This window comes from Saccostrea echinata, unplaced genomic scaffold (assembly GCF_033153115.1).
Source record: "Saccostrea echinata isolate AGI-Se365-2 ecotype Australia unplaced genomic scaffold, CSIRO_AGI_Sech_v1 ptg000027l, whole genome shotgun sequence".
Lineage (NCBI taxonomy): Eukaryota > Metazoa > Mollusca > Bivalvia > Ostreida > Ostreidae > Saccostrea > Saccostrea echinata.
In genome coordinates, this window is record NW_026889776.1 from 8,468,525 (window position 1) to 8,490,928 (window position 22,404).

Sequence of the window (22,404 nt, forward strand, 5' to 3'; positions counted from 1 at the left end):
ATACAATTTGTATTTGTTTATTTATTTGGAAGTCTTTATTTTGTTATTTATTTATTATCTATATCTATTTAGTTTCTTTATTGATTGATTGTTTTTTTTTCTTTCTATACCGGTAGTTTATTATAAGCAGTACCTCGCTTACTAAGAACTTATGTATATTCAATGTTTCCAGTTTTTTTTTCCTTTTAAAGTCAGTCAATATCATTAATTCATATCTCATAGCAAAGTGCATGCTCACTGCATTAAAAGGTCAGGTGATAACTATTCATTCACTTAAGTTCTATTTATATAATTCTTATAAACAGTAAGCTAAGCTGTTGTCTGAGTTTGACAAATATGACATAAACAACATTTAACATCGTTTCCTGACCCCTGAGTGTGTCCCGAGGGATGGCCCACGTAGCTCGAGCTAAGGTGTTACTGATTGGGGACACAGCTGTCGGAAAAACCTCAATCCTCGTCAGGTTCACAAAGGAAGTCTTCGATCCAATCTTTATCGCCACCATAGGTAAATATATAATGACACTACATGCTTCATTCATTATCAGTAGAAATAATGCGTTATGATACACATGTTGTATACAAGGTACATATAATTAACGTAAGAAGACCGAATTTAAGTTAGTATCACACAGATCAATATTTTGGACAGGGTTTTTTTTTTTTAAAATTCCACTATGATGTTCCAGTGAAGAGAGAATAAGATTTAATTGAACCAACTTTTGTCTACATCTAATATATACCCCCCCCCCCCCCCACACACACACACATTTTTAAAGTAAAAACTACTATACACATGGAATTTTATATACAACCTACTGCAACTTCATGCCAACTCGGTACAGATATATTAATTGCTCCTGCATTATCTTTCATATCATAAACATCGCAGTTATATGCTGTTATATGCACATAGCTGTTATATGCACAAATACATGTACACTCGATTTTTATAACAGCAAAAAAAAAAAAAAAAAAAAAAAAAAGATGAAAGATAAAGGGTGATTCCCTCTTGACAGCAGAAAATGGTGTCTAATGGGGCTGGGTGGGGGTAGTTTAACATTGAGGCATACATGTAACTTAAAAAAATTGTTGGCGATCACCCCCACTCCCAGGCCCGAAGCAACGGTTTAAGCCCCCCCCCCCAATTCTGACAAACAAAATGAAAAAAAAACCTGACTAACTGACCAAAAAGGGGGGGGGCAACTTCCAAAATAATCTGACAAGCAAAAAAACAAAACAAAACAAAACAAAAACAAAACAAAACAAAACAAACAAAAACAAAAAAAGCTATCCTGCAATTTGCCAGTGCTTAAAGTCAGGAAATCATCAACTTTGCGTAGTAGGTAATTTAATTAACGATTAATTTTCATACCTTTACCACATCAAAGTCTGAGCCCCGATCTTATTGCATGTGTAACAATAAAATGGTTACAATTTTGGGTTTACAAGAGTTTGTTTCTGTTCAGCATAAGAACTTATTAAATACATAAGCAACACAAAAAATCATAAAAATATATGATGTAGGTATAGTGGGTATCTTGCTGAGATGCAAGATTTCAGTAAATCATTGGAATCTGTACAGTAGATAATGCACAGGGGCTCGTAACGATTAATTTCTCTTCTTTCTACTAACCACCCCTCCTATACTGCTATTGGGGTGGTCAAATAGAAAGAAGAGAAGTTAATCGTGACGAGCCTCTTTGGATAACGAGTGCAGACTGTATAACAACTCTGAAAACAACATGTTCATTCTTATTGTATTGTGGATACTCTCTTACTTTACAATAAAGAATGCCTTGAAATTTCACACTATTTAGTACTAAATTTATTTTAAACAATTAACTTTATATTTCATGTTGTGAACACTACTTAAATACACTTTACTATATTCAATATATTGGTTTTTACCACTTTCAACTTCGACTGCTACTTTCAGTTTCACGATTGTCAGTGACTCAGGTGCGCGTGACCTAGATAAATTTAAACACGGAACTCCTTTGTGTTTACCCATGCAATCCCGTAATAACCCAAAAGGATAACCAAAAAATACGGAAGTACCTTTTAGTGACGTCAACAGAAATAATGTTTTCGAGGGTGGTTCCGTTGTGAATTTTAGAGAAGATGGCAAAAACATATGATTACCTGTTTAAACTCTTATTAATAGGGGACAGTGGTGTTGGGAAAACATGTGTGCTTTTTAGGTTTTCTGAGGATGCTTTTAATTCAACGTTTATTTCAACAATAGGTAACATGTAATCAATTCCATCAAGTGTGAAGGAGGGGGGATGGTTTGCGAAACTTTTTGTAGTTTCACTATATTTTATTCACGTCTCAGTTTAAAATTTACAAATATTTACGTTCATACCACCAGTTTGATTTTCTTGCAAACCGTTCAGTAGCTAATTCAATCTTCCGTGTGTATTGTGGACATCACATGATCTGTTATATTTCGTTTGTAATTTTGTACAGTTTGGGAAACTTAACGATGTTTTCTAAGTATTATTTCAACTTTATCATAGCATTGTCCTTTTATGTGAATTCAGCAACACATCAAGTGTTGATGAATGTTGTCAGTATGTATTCGAAAGCTCAAATCAATCATATTTGTATATCTGGTCAACAATCTTATCATGAAACAGTTATCCTGACTATAACCCGTTCTATAGTACAAATGCTATATCCCTACTGCATGTACACTGTATCTGCCATCTGTTCTTTGAAGAGAACATCCAGAATTAGTCCTGGCTCTTCTTTATAACCTGTATCTTGGACCAGCAGTATAGTGACGGATAGTTTGGAACTGTGACTCTTGAAACATCAGTGTGATACATGTACTGATTTTTAAAGAAACATCATAGTCCAAGCTTGTAGCCCATATACAACTTACCTATACTGCATTATTTCCCACATACTTCTTACACAATCACTGTCATTAGAAACATGAGCTGAAATCTTAATGTTCTCCATATTAATATAATGTCTTGTACGTGTATGTCAAAATTTGGAGTACCTGCATTGGTCCATTACTAGAGCAGTTACCAATTGTTCAAGTAACACAGATTCAATTTATTTTAAAGATAGACAAGTAAACTAAGACTTTTCAAGACTTGACAGTTAGGTTGTCCAGTTTACAAAAGAGTCAATGTATGGTAACTAAGACTTCCCAAATTAAGACTTGAGCACTAGGTTGTCCATAGTCAATACATGTTAACTAAGACTTCCCAAAGACTTGATCACTAGGTTGTCCATAGTCAATGTATGTTAACTATGACTTCCCAAAGACTTGATCACAAGGTTGTCCATAGACAATGTATGTTAACTAAGACTTTTCAAAGACTTGATCACTAGGTTGTCCATAGTCAATGTATGTTAACTAAGACTTCCCAAAGACTTGATCACTAGGTTGTCCATAGTCAATGTATGTTAACTAAGACTTCCCAAAGAATTGACCACTAGGTTGTCCAAAGTCAATACTTGTTAACTAAAACTTTATAAAGAATTGACCCCTGAACAGAAAGCACCTCAACTGTGGCAATATGGAGTGAGGCTAAAAAGATACCAGCGTACATATATATTGGATGCTTATTTAATTGTGCAGAAGGAGTTATATTTACCAGGATAAACTACAACATCAGTAGAAATAATAAGATACAACTTTGAAAAATATGCTCAGTATTGAAAAATTATTCATTTATTTTCTTCATTTTTACAGGTATTGATTTTAAAATAAGGACAATAGAATTAGATGGTAAAAAAATTAAGTTACAAATATGGTGAGTATTATATTAAATATTGTACTTTCACTTTTCTCATTCTGAAGAAATTTCAAATCACATATAATTTTTTATAAATCTAACCTGGAATGATTGTGTAATGAGTCCTCATTTTCTTTAGGGACACTGCGGGACAAGAGAGGTTTCGTACCATCACTACAGCTTACTACAGGGGTGCCATGGTAAGCTTTACTGCTGTGTTGTCACCTGGCCAGAGTTTGAACTTGTTTTCAGACTTTTATTATCCATGGTTATTATAGATAAAATCAACTTTGAACTTAATTTCAGTCTGATATTTATACAGTGTATTTCATGACCCCAAATCACAGCTGGTTAGAGACAGTTTCTACTAGGAAATTTGGTCACTTTTTTCCAAAATGAACTATTTTTTCTGAATTTTTTTTAAAGTTTTCAAATTAAAATTCTTCCCAATAATGATGAGGAAAACCTGTTTTAACAAATGGGTGAAAAACACTTTTATACTAATCCAAACAGCTGAGTTTTTGAAACAAGTTAACTGTGATGCGTGGACACTTATTTTCATATTCATACTCATCTGGTATACATAACTGCTCAATTATGTTAATTAAGTACCATCAAAAGATGAAAAACTTCCTTTACCCTTGGCTTTATGACGACTAACTGGTAATAAAAGGAAGGTTAAGGACATTCTTCATTTCATTTTTAAGCATCATGACACAATCTATTAGGCCAAACAAAAAAATATGTGTGGTTCCGGTTACACTTCCAAAAAGATTAGGGTAGGTAGGTAGGGATTTTTTTTTTTTTTTTTTTTTTACAAAATGATTTTCTTAATTTTTTCTAAATAATACCTATCACTGCTTTGCAAATGGCATTTAGATGTGGTGTGATAATATACTAGTCAATATTGGTAGGGGACACCTACATGCTAGCTTAATTTCTTTGGATTTAACACTATTAAACACTTGCACTATGTTTTGCAAGGAGGCCGTCATTGCTGAAACTAAAACTTAAACTGGAGCCATTGATGGAAATCGGGGGAAATTCTGGAAAAAATATGAAAATTGCCCAAAAAAAAGTTTAGGGTCGGGGGTATAAAATAGGGAAGGACGGGTAACCGGAACCATACATATTTTTTTATTTGGCCTTAGGAAAATACAAGTGTAAGTTAACTTCACTATACCTTAAGTAAAGGTAGCTTAAGGGTGGATTTAGGGTTTTTCTGGCTTAAAGATTAGCCTTGCAGAAGTCATTATTTCTAGGGACCCTTAGGTCTGTAATGTCTAAACTTCTTTAAACCACCTTAAAGCTGAAAAGAACATAGTAAAAAAAAAAAACTGCTGACACTAGCTAGGAATCAAACTCTCAACCTTACCTGCAGGGCTGCTGATTATGCCACTCACTGACAGGAAAGTTTTAAGTTATAACCAGTTTTTTCCTAACTTTTGCAGAAAATAATTAGTAATACAGTCAAGCTTTGTTTGTGTTCCCAAGCAAATCATCCGGATTAATGAAGCATTCGGATTACTGAATTAGATCTTTTATATTAGGTAGATACATGTATAAATGTAAATTCCGTTCCCAACAAATGTTGACCGGAAGGTGAATTATCCATATTATCAAGGCTCAACTATAATTAATATTAAAATGAAGAAAGATGTTTGTTAATTGAGTGAACAACAAACAGTTGTACTGAATTAAATTTAGATATGCATAGGTACAATTTAAATCAGGACTGGATCCATGAGATATGGAAAACAAAATTCAACATGCATCATGTGATAAGTTATTAGGTTGAGATTTAGAACACCATTGTATATAGAAATGTTATTGTGTGAAGATTTCTTATAAATAACTTTAAGGTAACTTAAATTCTGGTTACATATACATTTAGATGGCTTCAAGGATTTGAAAACCTTGAAGTCATTGCATGCATAAGAGTGGCTTATTGGAAGGTAATAGAAATTAACTTCTCTTAGTTACCTGAAGTCACCTTTAAGTAAATGCTTGAAGATGATTTAGCCAGTCAGATTGTTATAATAGAATATTGACTATTGAGCAGATTTCATCTTTAAAAAAGATCAGTGAAATTTCATTGTTAGTGTTTAACACATTTAGGTTGATGATTTGAAGAAAAAGCTAGAAATGTTTTTCTCAATTGTTAAAGCTAATTGAATTTAATTGCACTTTGTCATCAAAAGGTACTTGAGAATAACATTTAACATTGATATGATAAAACTAACTAAACTTCAGAAAAAGTGTTCATGCAATTTAATGTTCAATTAATGTTCAAATGTCAATTTTCCAGGGAATAATGCTTGTGTATGACATCACAAATGAGAAGTCTTTTGAAAATATCCGAAACTGGATTCGCAATATTGAGGAGGTGGGTTCAGAATTACTGTTGATAATGTGTTGTTTCAATGTTTCCTGCTCAATGGCATGCCTTAAATGTCAGGACTGGTGAAGTCTGATGTATGACTAGGTGTTTTGTATTACAGCACGCCTCTCAGGATGTGGACAAGATGATTCTGGGTAACAAATGTGACATGAACGACAAGAGAGTGGTCTCTAAGGAGAAGGGTGAAGCTGTAAGTAGACAACTCACAAAATCAGCTCATGTCTGTCATATAAACTTCCATCAGTTTTTTTGTGCTCCACCAGTTTTTTTGTGCTCCACTTAAAAAAATAAGCATATTTTTGTTCTCTGTTCTATCCCAAGCAGAGGTAAAATCATCAAATATTAACTGATGTCATTCAAAATTGGACTCACAGATGACCTTGATTTTATCAGAATTTCTTGATCTTAGTCTATCAAAAAGTAAAATGATTGTGATAAAGACTTTTTAGTTTCTTGGTTTTAGGATTGTCAATGAATGGCATTTAGTATGTTCCGTTGTTAGACTTTCTATTAATTCAGGTTCTATTTCATTGTTTTGTAATTTATGGTATGATTACTACATTGAATTGTTTTATAATCTACGGTATGATTACTACATTGAATTGTTTTATAATCTACGGTATGATTACTACATTGAATTGTTTTATAATCTACGGTATGATTACTACATTGTTTTGTAATCTACGGTATGATTACTACATTGTCTTATAATCTACGGTATGATTACTACATTGTTTTGTAATCTACGGTATGATTACTACATTGTTTTATAATCTACGGTATGATTACTACATTGTTTTATAATCTACGGTATGATTACTACATTGTTTTATAATCTACAGTATGATTACTACATTGTTTTATAATCTACGGTATGATTACTACATTGTTTTATAATCTACGGTATGATTACTACATTGTTTTATAATCTACAGTATGATTACTACATTGTTTTGTAATCTATGGTATGATTCTAACATGTACTTATCAATTGCAAACTTTCAAAGTCATGGTCATTTTCGATTTATGCCTTATCATTTGTACAGTGCCACCTTGTTGCATAATTTGGATCAAACTTAAATGTAATTGTCACCATGTTCAAATAAAATCTCCTTTCAAGCATGAAAACTTCATCAAGACCTTGAAATGAATTCATGAATAGTATAAACTAATGACATTATTACAGAAAGGAAAAAAAAAATTAATGGAATGAGCAATATTCAGTTTTGTCCATGGTGTTTTGCTGTAGCCATATTTTATCAAACAAAGATTTTTAGCTCACCTGAGCTGAAAGCTCAAGTGAGCTTTTCTGATCACCCGTTGTCCGTCGTCCGTCCGTCTGTCCGTCTGTCCGTCCGTCTGTAAACTTTTCACATTTTCATCTTCTTCTCAAGAACCACTGGGCCAATTTTAACCAAACTTGGTACAAAGCATCCTTGGGTGAAGGGGAGTGTAAATTGTTAAAATAAAGGGTCAAGTCCCCTTACAAGGGGAGATAATCAAGAAAAGACAAAAATAGGGTGGGGTCATTAAAAAATCTTCTTCTCAAGAACCACTGGGCCAGAAAGGCTGAAACTTATGTGGAAGCATCCTGGGATAGTGTAGATTCTAAATTGTTAAAATCATGACCCCCGGGGGTAGGGCGGGGCCACAATAGGGAATCCAAGTTTTACATTGAAATACATAAGAAAAATCTTTAAAAATCTTCTTCTCAAGAACCACTGGGCCAGAAAAGCTGAAATTTATATGGAAGCATCCTGGGGTAGTGTAGAATCTAAATTGTTCAAATCATGACCCCCGGGGGTAGGGCGGGGCCACAATAGGGAATCCAAGTTTTACATTGAAATACATAAGAAAAATCTTTAAAAATCTTCTTCTCAAGAACCACTGGGCCAGAAAAGCTGAAACTTATATGGAAGCATCCTGGGGTAGTGTAGAATCTAAATTGTTCAAATCATGATCCCCGGGGGTAGGGCGGGGCCTCAATAGGGAATCCAAGTTTTACATTGAAATATATAGGAAAAATCTTTAAAAATCTTCTTCTCAAGAACCACTGGGCCAGAAATACTGAAACTTATATGAAAGCATCCTAGGGTAGTGTAGAATCTAAATTGTTCAAATCATGATCCCCGGGGGTAGGGCGGGGCCACAATAGGGAATCCAAGTTTTACATTGAAATATATAGGAAAAATCTTAAAAAATCTTCTTGTCACAGATAGTCGAGCGGATTTACTTCTTTACTAAATTTAAATATAACTCAAATACTTTTGTCCAGATAATTTACATATTTAATTACAATAAATGTACAAATATACAATATCCGTTGTTTGTCCTATAATGGGTTTTTGTCGTTCCGCGCCTTCCACTCCACCGGCTAGAGGAAGATCTCTAGGGCCTCTCTATTACACATCATTATGGGAGGGCGGACACACTGAAGGCACCTGGTGGCCTCTCCATACAGTCCCTACATTTACTATGGATGGATGGAACCTGCACCAACATACACATACAAGTTTTACTAATAAGCTCTTGTGGCTTAACACAAATACATACTTTACTCATTATCAGATTTACAGATAATGTACACGTCTTAGATAAGACTTAATTAAACACACATGATATGTTTAAACTATACATACAACCCATACACAAATGCAATATTACGAATTGCTACTTTAAGGACAAATAATTATGACGGAAATTTTACACCATACTTATAAATATTCAAATACGTGTTGCTATATATAGTAATCACATTAAACAAAATATACATGCTAAAACTGATGAGAAATGCGGTGACTGGGTGTTTTAGGACAAATTAATGATACAAGAAAATAACTAAGATAAAATGATAAACATAAACCTTACCTCAGAAAAGCTGGACCATTGCACACAAGAAAATACAAAGTAAGCCCTGCAAAACAACTGGTACTCGGTGTAACTATCAATGCTGGTTACAAAAGTTACAAAACATATCTGAGAGGGGTAAAAGCGTCCTCCTCTCTGGACTGCCGTGTCCAAACTAACTTGCACGGACTGGCGGGTTTTAAGGTCCAGTGAACTGAGGTTCAGTGAAGGATATGTACAGTAATAACACATTTAAAACAAAGGGGTTCCCCACGGGATATTTACATGAAATTTAAAATACATTACCAAAAGTATGATAGGATGATTTTAATGTGACAATTGCCTCCCTTTTTTAAAGAAGTACGCAGTACTTTATTTACACATTAAAATACACGAAAAGAACATCTGATTGATAAAACACTGAATACTCGGAAGATAACTTATTTACAAACGACTTAAGTAGTCAGCACCAACATTGTCTTGGCCCTTAATGGCCTGAATTCTGAACCTGTAAGGTTGAAGGCTAAGTGCCCAACGCATAAGTCTTGGGTTTGTTACCTTAGACTTGTTCAGATATACAAGGGGACTATGGTCCGTTTCTAACACAAACTCTTGCCCATACAGGTAGTTTTGGAATTTTTGAATAGCCCACACTATTGCTAGGCACTCTTTCTCAACTGTTGCATACTTGCACTCACTCTCTTTAAGCTTCCTACTAGCATATGCAATTGGTAGTTTTTGACCTTGTTCCCATTGTAAGAGGACTGCTCCCAGACCTCTGTCTGAAGCGTCTGTCTGTAGAATGAATGTATCATTGATGTTGGGGAGTTTCAGAATGGGGCACTTTGTAAGTGAACTCTTCAACGTCTGAAATGCTAAATTATGAGATTCTTCCCAAAGAAGCTTATTAGGAGAACCTTTTCTAGTCAAATCAGTAAGAGGTGAAGCAATCTGGGCAAAGTTTGGCACAAATTTACGGTAAAACCCGATTAAACCAAGGAATGACCTTAATTGCTTTTTGGTAAGCGGGACAGGTGCATTACGTATTGCATCAACCTTGTCTAAGTCTGGTTTCAACTGCTCATTACCCACAATGTGTCCAAGGCAGTCTATGTTTGAATAAGCCAATGAACATTTACTAGGCTTGGCTGTCAAACCTGCTTGGCGTAATCGCTGAAAAAGCTCATTCAAAACAATAAAATGATGTTCTAATGACCTTGTGTAGACCAAAATATCGTCTATAAAATTGTCTACATTCTCCATACCATGCAAGACCTTGCGCATCAACCTTGAGAAAGTAGCGGGAGCCGTTACCAACCCGAAGGGCATCACCCTAAACTGGAACAATCCTTTCCCCGTTTTGAAAGCTGTTTTTGGTTTTGCTTCATCTGTTAATTTTACCTGCCAATAACCTTTTGAAAGATCGATTTTTGAAAAGAATTTGTGACCTGCAAGTTTGGAAAACATTTCGTCAGTGTCAGGCATTGGTTCAGAATCAAATGTAGTCTGATTGTTCAACAGACGAAAATCTATACAAAACCTATTTGTTCCATCTTTCTTTGGCACTATAACGATGGGTGAACAATACGGAGAGTCGGAGGGTTCAATAATGTTCATACTCAACATGTCACTTACCTCTCTGTTGACTGTCTCCTCCATAGAATACGGTATTTGACGACTTTTTACATGAATGGGTTTTGTACTTGCCATTCTTATGTCGTGTTCAAGGACATTTGTGAGACCTGGCTTGTCTTGGAAAACATCACTGTACTGACCCAACAATTTCAACAACTTGTCCCTGTTCTCTGTTGATAATGAAGGGTTTATATTAACATTACTTCCACTAACCTTTGATTGAGGATACTCGTCTAACTGGCCTTCTTGGTTTTCGTCATCTACACAATCAACCACTGATGCGTTAACCAAACCAAGTACACCTGCATCACACGTCATCGAAACAATATCAGAAGTTCTCTCAACATACCTCTTTAATAGATTTATGTGGAACGTTTTCTTCTTACCTTGAACATCCAATTGGTAATCTACTCTGTTTACCTTGTTAGTCACCACAAAAGGTCCTTTCCACTGAAGCAATAACTTATTGTTGTCAGTTGGCAATAGAACTAATGCTTTCTCTCCTACCTTTAGACTTCTATGCCTTGTTTTCCTGTCATAGTTTTTCTTATACCTGGTAGACGACTTTTCTAAACTCTCCTTTGCTAAGTCTGCCATAGATTGAAGTCTGTCTTTTAGATCCAGGACGTATTGATATGTAGTCTTTACGTTGGGATCTGGAATATCCTTGGTCCATAACTCTTTCAAGATTGAAATTGGTCCACGAACTGATCTGCCATATACAAGCTCGAACGGAGAAAATCCAAGACTCTCCTGTGGAACTTCTCTATAGGCGAACAAAACTGCACTCAGGTACTTATCCCAATCTTTAGGTTTTTCAGAACAAAGTCGCTTCAACATTTGTTTCAGAGTTCCGTTGAATCGTTCTACCAACCCATTGCAACTCGGATGATATGGTGTTGTTGTCCATTGACGAAGAGAAATAAGTCGACTCACCTCTGACATAAGGGAAGAAGTAAATTGTGTTCCCATGTCTGTCAACATCTCACGGGGCACACCAATCCTCGAGAACATGTCCATAAGTGCCTCTGCAACTCTCTCTGTCTCGATGTTGGGTAAAGCTATAGCTTCGGGATAGCGAGTGGCATAATCTACCAAAGTCAAAATATAACGGTTACCTTTGTCTGTGGTTGGGTAAAGTGGTCCAACAAGATCGACGGCAACTCTCTGGAAGGGTTCATCTATGAGTGGCATTCGCTCCAGTGGCACTTTCTGTACCTTACCTTTGTGAACTGTGCGTTGACATATGTCACACGACTGACAGTAACGTCGCACTTCACTCTGCATCCCTGGCCAGAAGAATTCAGATGTAACTTTTGCTAAGGTTCGCTGCGTCCCCAAATGACCTGCTAACAAAGAGTCATGCGCTAGTTTCATTACCTGGTCCCGAAACTTTGCAGGAACAACCAACTGGGTATACACCTTTTCTTGTCCTCCAGTATGAGTGGTATATTGTCTAAAGAAAAGTCCATTTTTCGTAAACCAACTCACCTTACCATTCTTCTTCATCTGAGTCACGTGGCTCTCAACATATTCACGTACCTTTTTCAGAGAAACATCCTGCTCTTGTGCATTTCTAATTTTCAATGGATCAAGATCCTCAGATATGATGGCTGGCACTTTAAGCTGAGCGTACGGTTTGCTCTTGTTACGTTTCTGTTGCCGGGTCTCAACAGCATTTATCTGCCAATCTGGGTCTGGTTGAGTCGCTGGCTTGGCCTCTGGGACATTACCAACTATCAAGTCGTACACAGGATTCTCCATGCACCATACCTCATACTGTCCTTTCAGGAAGGGAGTGTTAATGGAAACCTCTGCAATCGGAACAATTATTTTGGAACCATCTGCTAGAACACAAGTCTGTTTCCTACCTTGTACTAGGTCTTCCTCTTGTATTTTGCTCCTCCTTATGACAATTCCACTGCAGCCAGTATCTCTCAAGACGGTCACTGGTACATTGTTAACATATCCTGCAGATATCGGCATACTAGAAGCTAAGCTCCTTTGGCAAGATGAAAATGACGTAGTTGTTGGAAAAGATGATGCAGTGGAATCTATAACAGAGTCTGAGGGCATTGTGCTAACAAAACATACCTTTTGCTCAGAAGATCCAACGTCCTGTACAGCATGCGACACATTATTAAAAGTTGTTTTGGACCTACACTCTGATGCAATATGTCCAACTTTGTGACATTTAAAGCACTTACGCTCTGACTTGGGTATGAATCTTTTCTTATCAAAAGATGAACTCTTGTTCTCACCAACATCCACTTTCTTTACCTGATCAACCTTTTTTGACAAAGAAATCTTACCCTTACCTGCAGCTTGAAGCGCACTTAAGTCGCGGGCATCTTTGTACTGGTCAGCTAAGTTTGCCATTCTCGTTAAACTCTCAGGTATTCTCTCCTTCAAAAATAATTTCAAATCTTGACTACATACATGCAGAAATTGATCTCGCAACATAAGATCATACAAACCTTCATATGTTTTGGTTGCCTTTGCCATTTCAACCCACCTATCAAAGTAACTACTCAGTCGAACAGCAAATTGAGAAAAGGTTTCACATTGATCTGGCCTACATGATCTAAACTTCTTTTTAAAACCATCATCGGTCAATTCAAACCGTTTCAATAAAGCGGTCTTAAGAGTATTGTAATCAAGGGCATCAGTTTTGGGCATCAACGCATACACATCTAAAGCCTTTCCCTTTAACAATGCACTAAGATTTATAGCCCAGTTTGATTTATCCCAGTGCTGAGCTTCAGCATATCTTTCAAATCTAAGGAGAAAGCTATCCATCTCATCATGAGAATCATCAAAGAAAGGGAGTTTGGGTATTTTGGGAAAAACATGACCGACGGTAACCTTTGCCTCTTCTGACAAAATAGGCTTTTGTTCTAGTTTCATTCTCTCAATATCATTTCTCATTTTCTCTCTCTCTAACTCAAAACTTAGTCTCTCTCTTTCAACCTCAGCTTGAGAATTTATTTTGATCTTATCTAACTCTCTCTGAGCTTGTCTTTCATCTCTCTGTATAGCTTGCTGCTCTTTAATAAAATTTGTCAGGTCTGACGCTTGAAGACCTAAGCTCTCCCCAAATAATTTCAACTCATTTAAATCATCCATTTTTGAGATAACTAACACATGTGACGAAACAAATTTTGATTCGAACCTCACTTCACCCGTGACTACCGTAAAACCAGCAAAAAATATGCATTTACTAACCGCATCGCGATAATCTTTACATCCAGCTACGCAACATGTACCATTGCTTACTCTGTCTTTACCAGAATGGTCCAACTCACTGAGACAGGCCCAACTCCTGTTAGCACTTTTCTGAGGTCCCAAACAACCAGAATCCGGCTGATTCTCTACAACATAGAACAAACACAACAGCAAATTGGAAAATACAAAATGAAACAGCATGTAGAAAACAAAAAGCAAATAAAAAAAAAATTCAACAGGAAGAGAAAAATGTTTCTTTTTTTTTTATATATATATTTTACAAAATTTTACAAAGTATACTTGAAAACTTAAGATGGTTTCAAAAACAATAGAACAGAAAAATCATATTCTTAGGGAATCTTATCCCACTTCTGACACCAATTTGTCACAGATAGTCGAGCGGATTTACTTCTTTACTAAATTTAAATATAACTCAAATACTTTTGTCCAGATAATTTACATATTTAATTACAATAAATGTACAAATATACAATATCCGTTGTTTGTCCTATAATGGGTTTTTGTCGTTCCGCGCCTTCCACTCCACCGGCTAGAGGAAGATCTCTAGGGCCTCTCTATTACACATCATTATGGGAGGGCGGACACACTGAAGGCACCTGGTGGCCTCTCCATACAGTCCCTACATTTACTATGGATGGATGGAACCTGCACCAACATACACATACAAGTTTTACTAATAAGCTCTTGTGGCTTAACACAAATACATACTTTACTCATTATCAGATTTACAGATAATGTACACGTCTTAGATAAGACTTAATTAAACACACATGATATGTTTAAACTATACATACAACCCATACACAAATGCAATATTACGAATTGCTACTTTAAGGACAAATAATTATGACGGAAATTTTACACCATACTTATAAATATTCAAATACGTGTTGCTATATATAGTAATCACATTAAACAAAATATACATGCTAAAACTGATGAGAAATGCGGTGACTGGGTGTTTTAGGACAAATTAATGATACAAGAAAATAACTAAGATAAAATGATAAACATAAACCTTACCTCAGAAAAGCTGGACCATTGCACACAAGAAAATACAAAGTAAGCCCTGCAAAACAACTGGTACTCGGTGTAACTATCAATGCTGGTTACAAAAGTTACAAAACATATCTGAGAGGGGTAAAAGCGTCCTCCTCTCTGGACTGCCGTGTCCAAACTAACTTGCACGGACTGGCGGGTTTTAAGGTCCAGTGAACTGAGGTTCAGTGAAGGATATGTACAGTAATAACACATTTAAAACGAAGGGGTTCCCCACGGGATATTTACATGAAATTTAAAATACATTACCAAAAGTATGATAGGATGATTTTAATGTGACACTTCTTCTCAAGAACCACTGGGCCAGAAAAGCTGAAACTTATGTGGAAGCATCCTGGGGTAGTGTAGAATCTAAACTGTTCAAATCATGACCCCCGGGGGTAGGGCAGGGCCACAGTAGGGAATCCAAGTTTTACATTGAAATATATAGGAAAAATCTTTACAAATCTTCTTCTGAAGAACCTCTGAGCCAGAAAAGCTGAAACTTATATGGAAGCATCCTGGGGTAGTGTAGATTCTAAATTGTTCAAATCATGACCCCCGGGGGTAGGGCGGGGCCATAATAGGGAATCCAAGTTTTACATTGAAATATATAGGAAAAATCTTTAAGAATCTTCTTCTCAAGAACCACTGGGCCAGAAAAGCTGAAACTTATATGGAAGCATCCTGGGGTAGTGTAGATTATAAATTGTTCAAATCTTGACCCCCGAAGGTAGGGCAGGACACAATAGGGAATCCAAGTTTTACATTGAAATATATAACTTAAAGAAAAATCTTTAAAAATCTTCTTTTCAAGAACCACTGGACCAATAAAGCTGAGACATATTTGGAAGCATCCTGAGGTAGTGTAGATTCTAAATTGTTCAAATTTTGACCCCCAGTGGTAGGGCGGGGCCACAATAGGTATATTAAAAGGGGGAAATCTGGTAAAGAACAGCATGGCCAAAGTTACTCAGGTGAGCGATGTGGCCCATGGGCCTCTTGTTCTTTATCATTGTGTTTTTGTGTATTTGATAGCTGGCAATAGAACATGGCATCAAGTTTATGGAGACTAGTGCCAAAGCTAGCATTAATGTGGAGGAGGCCTTCTTTACATTAGCCAGGGACATCAAGGCTAAAATGGACAGGAAGTTGGTGAGTCATTTGTATCATATCACATAGATATTCTAGGTTTGCAATTCACTCACAGAGATAATTTTCAAATATACTGATTCAGAAACATGTTTATAAAATAGATATATGTAAGATATATATAAGATAGATATATGTAAAATAGAAGTCCTAGAAATTATCTCTGGCACAAGTTTTGATTTTTACAGAAATATAAAGAATATCTAATCTTTCATGTGAATAAATGTCTTTATATGAGGGCTGTTCAGAAATTATTGAGGCTTTTACTTAACTCCAGAGAACACAGAGATCAATTGATGACAGTTCACGAGAATTTTATCAAGAACAAATGATATAAATACACCGATCATTAGATAAGTCCCAGTGAAATTCTAAACTTGGATATGTCCATTGACCCGGAGCACACCACAGAGAGTATCAAATCATTTTAACATTACTTTAGTGTTATTTTTTTTCTCATATTGAAATGATTGAAAAACTTCAAATGTTCTTTACCTGTCCTCACTTGATAACATTCTATGTATTGAATAGGCACAAATTCTCTTCATTCTTTAAAACTCCCAATTATAAACTTGGATGCTGTTACTATCCCAATGTGAAATATTTCTGAAAAATCTCAAGTACAGTTAGATGTGCCTCACTCGGTAACAAATTTAGGACTGGTGATGTTAATTCATCTGTATTAACTGATGGATGTCCAGCTCCTTTGCTTTCACTATGGTTATAAATACTGTCAGAAAAAGTAAAAATCAACGATAAACTAAAGCCCTAGACATTCCCCTCTGCTTTGTGCTAGAAGGTCCCTTGTCTGAATTCTTTTCAGCTCTGCAAAAAAATGAATGTATGCTGGCTGCTTTGACTTGACATCATAATTCATTTTGCTGTCATATTCAGATTTCTACATCTTGATGAAGAGTCTTTGTGATATCCGTATTTCTGATCAAAAATCTATCAAACTTGCATAAAATAAAGTCAAGATATAGATCAAAATATAATGTGTATGATTTCGTGAATTTTCCTGTGTTCTCTGGATCAACCACGGTTTAGTATGTAGTTGTTACAGAATTCCATCCCCTGATTTCAAGACTGCACCAGGTAATCCTACCATCGACACTTAAATAGTAGGTTATTTATGAGAAAAATTGAAATTTCAGAAATATATTTTGCTCTTATATATTGTTGGTGTATGTTAAATGTTTATACCAATTTTCACCAGAAAACGTTGATTAGAAGGGAAAATAAACAAAATGTCTCAATAACAGCCCTCGTATGTTTTTATTTTATTTGTGTTATAGTGTTGTTTTTTTTTACTACAGGAATCCTCAAATGCTCAGGCAAAAAATGCAGGTGCAATAACACCTGGTAAGACACAGGCCAAGAAGTCTGGCTGGAGGTGCACCATATTGTGATGTCAGCTGGCATTGTGATAGGTTTTTTAAAACTGTAAACTGATATTTTATTGGCTGTTGGTGAGACAGAAGAAGCTGTTGGTCAATTTTGAACATGTGATATTGAACCCTGCAACCAATCAAAGGGTACAGTATTCATCAGAGAGAGAGAGAGAGGACTCTGTGTGACTTTGTGATTATACATCATTAACCACATTGCTGTATATTTCTGCTTGTTTGTCAGGAAAAAGAAATATTGGCCAACACTTTCATATTTATATTTTTTAATAATACTGTTAAGTGTACATCATATTGACATATTCCATGCATGATGTACTTACCATATTGCTAATAACCCTAACGACTCTGTAATAGACGTAAGTGAAACAATGTATGTTTAACTGTAAAACAGATGAATTTAAAAATGGTGTCACAATTCTCTTGTTGTTTAAAACGTAAGGAGAAATACTTACCAGTAATTTTTTTAATGAATCCTGCTTTGTTTGTTGGTAGAGTGTTGTTGATTGTTTATATGTAATCTTTAAGGAGGTGAATGTCTGTTGGAGTTTTTTCCTTGACCAACATATAATAATCCTAGGTTTATCAGCAACTGTACTTGATCCTAATGTTTTGTAGGTCACCTCTCCTGTTTAATATCACAATTTACTGCTTTTAACTACATGTAGTACTAAAATTTAATTTTGGAATTTGAAATGACAAATTACACTTTATGGAATTTATAGAGACTTGTATCTGAGTAAGAAGTCTGCAGAGCTGGCGTGAGTGATAATTATGAATTGTATGTTAATAATTTCTGATCTGAATTATTTAGCCACTACCAGAAACATTAATGATGTACAACCTGTGGCCTTCAAAATGTTTATTTATCCACAAGCCTGAACCATTTATGTGCATTTTTTGTTAAAAGTCTGATTAACTGTACAACATGTTAATAATTGCTTGGGATCTGTAAAGCCTGTTAAGATATGACTGCTTTGGTGGTCTCTTGTCAATAGAAATAATAAAAGCTTATTGATAACTTGATTTCTTGCTTTATGATGGGGTATAATAGGCATGTACAAAGCCCAGCATTGCTATCCATTTCTGTATATGTCATTGTCTGGTTTATGTTAAAAAATGTTTGACCTCTCAGAAAGGTTGCTATAAAACTTAAAAGTTTAAGAATTGGTCAGTATTTTGATAAATTATTGAGTACTCATTATAATCAATTTAGAAATGAGGAAAAATAAGATGAGGACCATCATGACCATAGCCAGGTTCCTGAAAAGTAGGGTGCAGGGGAGGGTGTAGGAAGGGTATCCCCTCCTCATAGGCAGAAAATAAGGTCACTTGAGTCAATCAGGTGACCTATGCTATCTGGTTTTGCTTGTCCTTTTGTGTCAGTTGTAAAACTGTCTAACATTTTCAGTTTCTTCTCTGGAATGGCTGAACCAATTTAAATCGATTTCTATGGGTAAAGGGGGAAAATTGTGAATTTCATGGTCCCTGGAGCCTGAGGGATGGGGGCTCTATTGATAATATAGTGAAAAAGCATACATTCATTAAAAAGCTTTCCCTATGTATATTTAACAGAAAAACTTAGTGCAAAGTTATGATTAGGCCATCATTAAAAATATCTTTGTTTCCCCTAACCCGACCCTAAAATCTCAAGATGGGTAGGTAGGTAGGCAAATAATTTTTTTTTGGACACCAGCTTTTGAAAATACATTTTAAAATTTAATGGAATGATACTTTTATAAATAAGTTAAGTACAAAAGAAAGCGATTTGTAAACAGCTAGAATACCATACAAATTTATGCCGTTTAAACTCAACATTTGATGTTAATTAATTCACAACTATTATTCAGTCGAACTTGTGATGTGTCTCATATCAGAGTAAATTTATTGAAATCGAATACATCTGTTTAAAAGATACTTGAGAACGCAAAGACTATAGTCATCAGAGTATATTTTTCATACCTACTATCAGCTTCCAGTGCTTACACATGCAACGTACATTTTCAGGGGCTTCAAATTGTGCAGTGGGTCTAGAGCATTTCGTTTGGGAGTCTCGAAGTAATGAGCTATTTTTAAGTTGCAGGTTCATATCCAAATGCGGGACGTTGAGACCGGTTCTCCGAATGAGACCGTAAAATCTTAATTAGGTCCAGTGTCGCAGTAGATATATATACTGGCACGAAAAAGATCCCTCACTGCTCAATGGCCTAAAGTGCTGCGTACAAGTCTAAATTTGGAGCCCTTCACCAGACAAATGTTTAAGTAAATGTTTTTGTCCCAACAATTATCAAAGGAATTCAAACCAAAGAAACAACCAATCTTCAAGGACCTTATTAAAGAGAAATACACAGACGTCTCAGGAAGCTTGTATCATAATCTCAAATCTATTTGGAAAAAGTATGTTAACAATATTGAATTGAGACAAACCGTATCTAAAAATGAAGGAGTGTCATACAAAATGTCAAAGTCACGAAGTTTAACCCATGAATAAAAGGCATGAAGAAACCATAGGCGTCGGAAACAAATTGAAAGTGGGGGGCTAATTGAAAAAGAAAAACATTTCAAACCGGAAAAATAACTTGACAAGCAAAAAAAAAAAGGGGAAAATTAAAAATTGTCCAAACCCAAAAATCCGGGGGGGGGGGGGGGGGGGGGGGGGGGGGGGGGGGGGGAGGGGGGGATTAGGATTGAACTTCTGTCAGTACCATTTTTTTTTCCAAACGCTACCACTTACCCTTCTTTGATTACACTCCAATGTGCCTGTTGAAAGTGGGGGGTGGGGGTGGGGTGTGTGCTAAACCTACGCCCCAATGTTCAATGCCTTTATTATGTCTATCTTTGCAAGAAAAGTGGGGGGGGGGGCTAAGCCCCCATAACCCCCCCCCATGGTTCGCTACGCCTCTAAAAAGGACGTTTGAATTCTACTCGTTAGGATGAAATATGCAGAATTATTTACAATTCGTATGGCCCGATATAGTAAACATAGGAATATTGATAAACTGTTCATAAGATAAAACTGAAATTTAATAAAAAGCAGTGAAATTGATTGGTGTTTCAGAAGGTGGACCCCTTGTCTGCTCCTGAGGGGTATCATAAGGATGGTCTACGGGCATAAGCATGCTCTCTAGGTACCTTAATTTTAAGACAGGTAAGTAAATACAACCGAAACACTCTGAATGTCATTGTATATTTTATTAACAGTGTTTCAAGAGTGTAGGATTCTTATATGTTAAGGCATAAGGTTGATACGTCGCCTCTTTTTAAACACGAAGTGACCAAACTAACCCTCTGTAACTACATGTTGTGGGCGCCATTTTGTTTCCAACAAACACTTGAAAATCATAGAACAAAATTGGTCGTTTTGATAAAAACAGATTTTTATGAAATTCTATTTTATAAAAGTTGATAAACTTAAAAAAAAAATATTGGAATAATTTTATAAAAATAAACTTTTCAGTCGGCGCGTTTTAATTGGGTCGGTCGTGTTAGGGGAAACAAAGGTATTTTTTACTTTGGCCTTACCAAGGGTGTGTGATATTCTTGGCCCCAGCCTTGGTCAGAGGTTCTGGTGTTAGGGTGGGGCTCTATTATATGTATATAGTGAAAATACATTAATTCTTAGAAAATCTGCTCTTTATTTGGCAGAAAAACTAAGTGCATGGTTATGATTAGCAAGGGTGCCTCTTCCAGGATAATGAAATTTATGGCCCTGACGTTGGTCAGGGTTTCTGGTGTTAGGGTTGGGCTCTGTTGATTATATAGTGAGAATGCATAAATTCTTTGAACATCTCTCCTCTGCTTCTGGGTATTAAGCAGATAAACTAAGTGCATGTTATGATTAGCAATGTTCCTTCCAAAATCATGAAATTCATTACCGTTTGGTCAGGGGTTCTAGTATTAGAACAGGGCTCTATTGACTGTATAGTGAAAATGCATTAATTCATTGAAAGTTCTCTGAGTGAGTGAGTCTCCTGGATAATTACATGTAGCAGGGCAAACTTATAACATGGTTATAATGAATGAGGGTCAGTTTTATACCAGATTTGTGAAATTCTTGACTAGGTCAAGGGTTTTGGTGCTGGGCAGGGCTCTAATGATTATGTAGGGAAATTTTAGAGTTCAGTTATTTACATAGGTTTACTTCATCAAACATTACCATTAATGAAATTCAAACTTGATTGTATGTTACCAATTCAATTTTGAAATTGAAAGTAACTTTGGTTTGATTGCAAAACTATTGTAAATTAAAAGTTATTCAAAGACCAAAAGAGCCCAGTGTGCGAGGAATTGTTATTGTTTTATGTGCTAAAGCATTATCGTGTAGGTTAGTTTGCATGGTGTTAGTGAATAATGGGTATGTATTAGCACTGGCAAGTATAAGCAAGTAAAAGTACTGGGTCCCGTTTTACAAAAGAATTTATGACTAAGACCAAAATTTAATTCTGCTTGTAACTTTTTAATTTACATTATATTGAAAATGGTTTTAATCTTTTTAAAAGGAATGTAGTGAGATATTTTTATGCTAGAGATTTTAAACCAAATCATTTATTTTACAAAATTTTACAGTCAATTTAAGTTTTCAGTCTTAGTCATAAGTTCTTTTGTAAAACGGGTCCCTGATCTACATTTATACGAGTTGTTGCTGAGTATTAGTCTAAGACTTGTTGATTACATGTACTCTGTTAGAGTGAAGCATGTAGATATAGCAAACCCTGTGCGAAGCCATATCTATAATTCTATATACTTGATCAGGGCTTTCAAAAAGATTAGAAACAGGCAGGTACTTTTTAAAAAATAGGAGGTACCTTGTGGAAGAGATTTTAATTACATGTAAATATGTTATCAAATTTTTCTCCAACTAATATTTTGGCCGGTACATTTATGATTTCAGCAGGTTAAAAGTACTGGGTACTGGCACATT

General features: G+C 35.6%; 1 protein-coding gene across 2 annotated transcripts; it reads left to right on the forward strand.

Moving 5' to 3' along the window:
- The first annotated feature begins 375 nt into the window (after positions 1 to 375).
- LOC133193491 (ras-related protein Rab-8A-like) lies at positions 376 to 17,626 on the forward strand. 2 transcript variants are annotated; one of them, XM_061329463.1, is made up of 7 exons: positions 376 to 508; positions 3,716 to 3,776; positions 3,898 to 3,958; positions 6,067 to 6,144; positions 6,260 to 6,349; positions 15,964 to 16,080; positions 17,394 to 17,626. In XM_061329463.1, exons 1-7 carry the CDS (start codon positions 391 to 393, stop codon positions 17,484 to 17,486), a joined length of 618 nt encoding a protein of 205 aa, XP_061185447.1. In that variant the 5' UTR covers positions 376 to 390; the 3' UTR covers positions 17,487 to 17,626. The 2 variants fall into 2 exon arrangements, with proteins under 2 accessions (XP_061185447.1, XP_061185446.1); XM_061329462.1 differs by lacking the exon at positions 376 to 508 and adding an exon at positions 2,058 to 2,248.
- Positions 17,627 to 22,404: the final 4,778 nt, after the last annotated feature.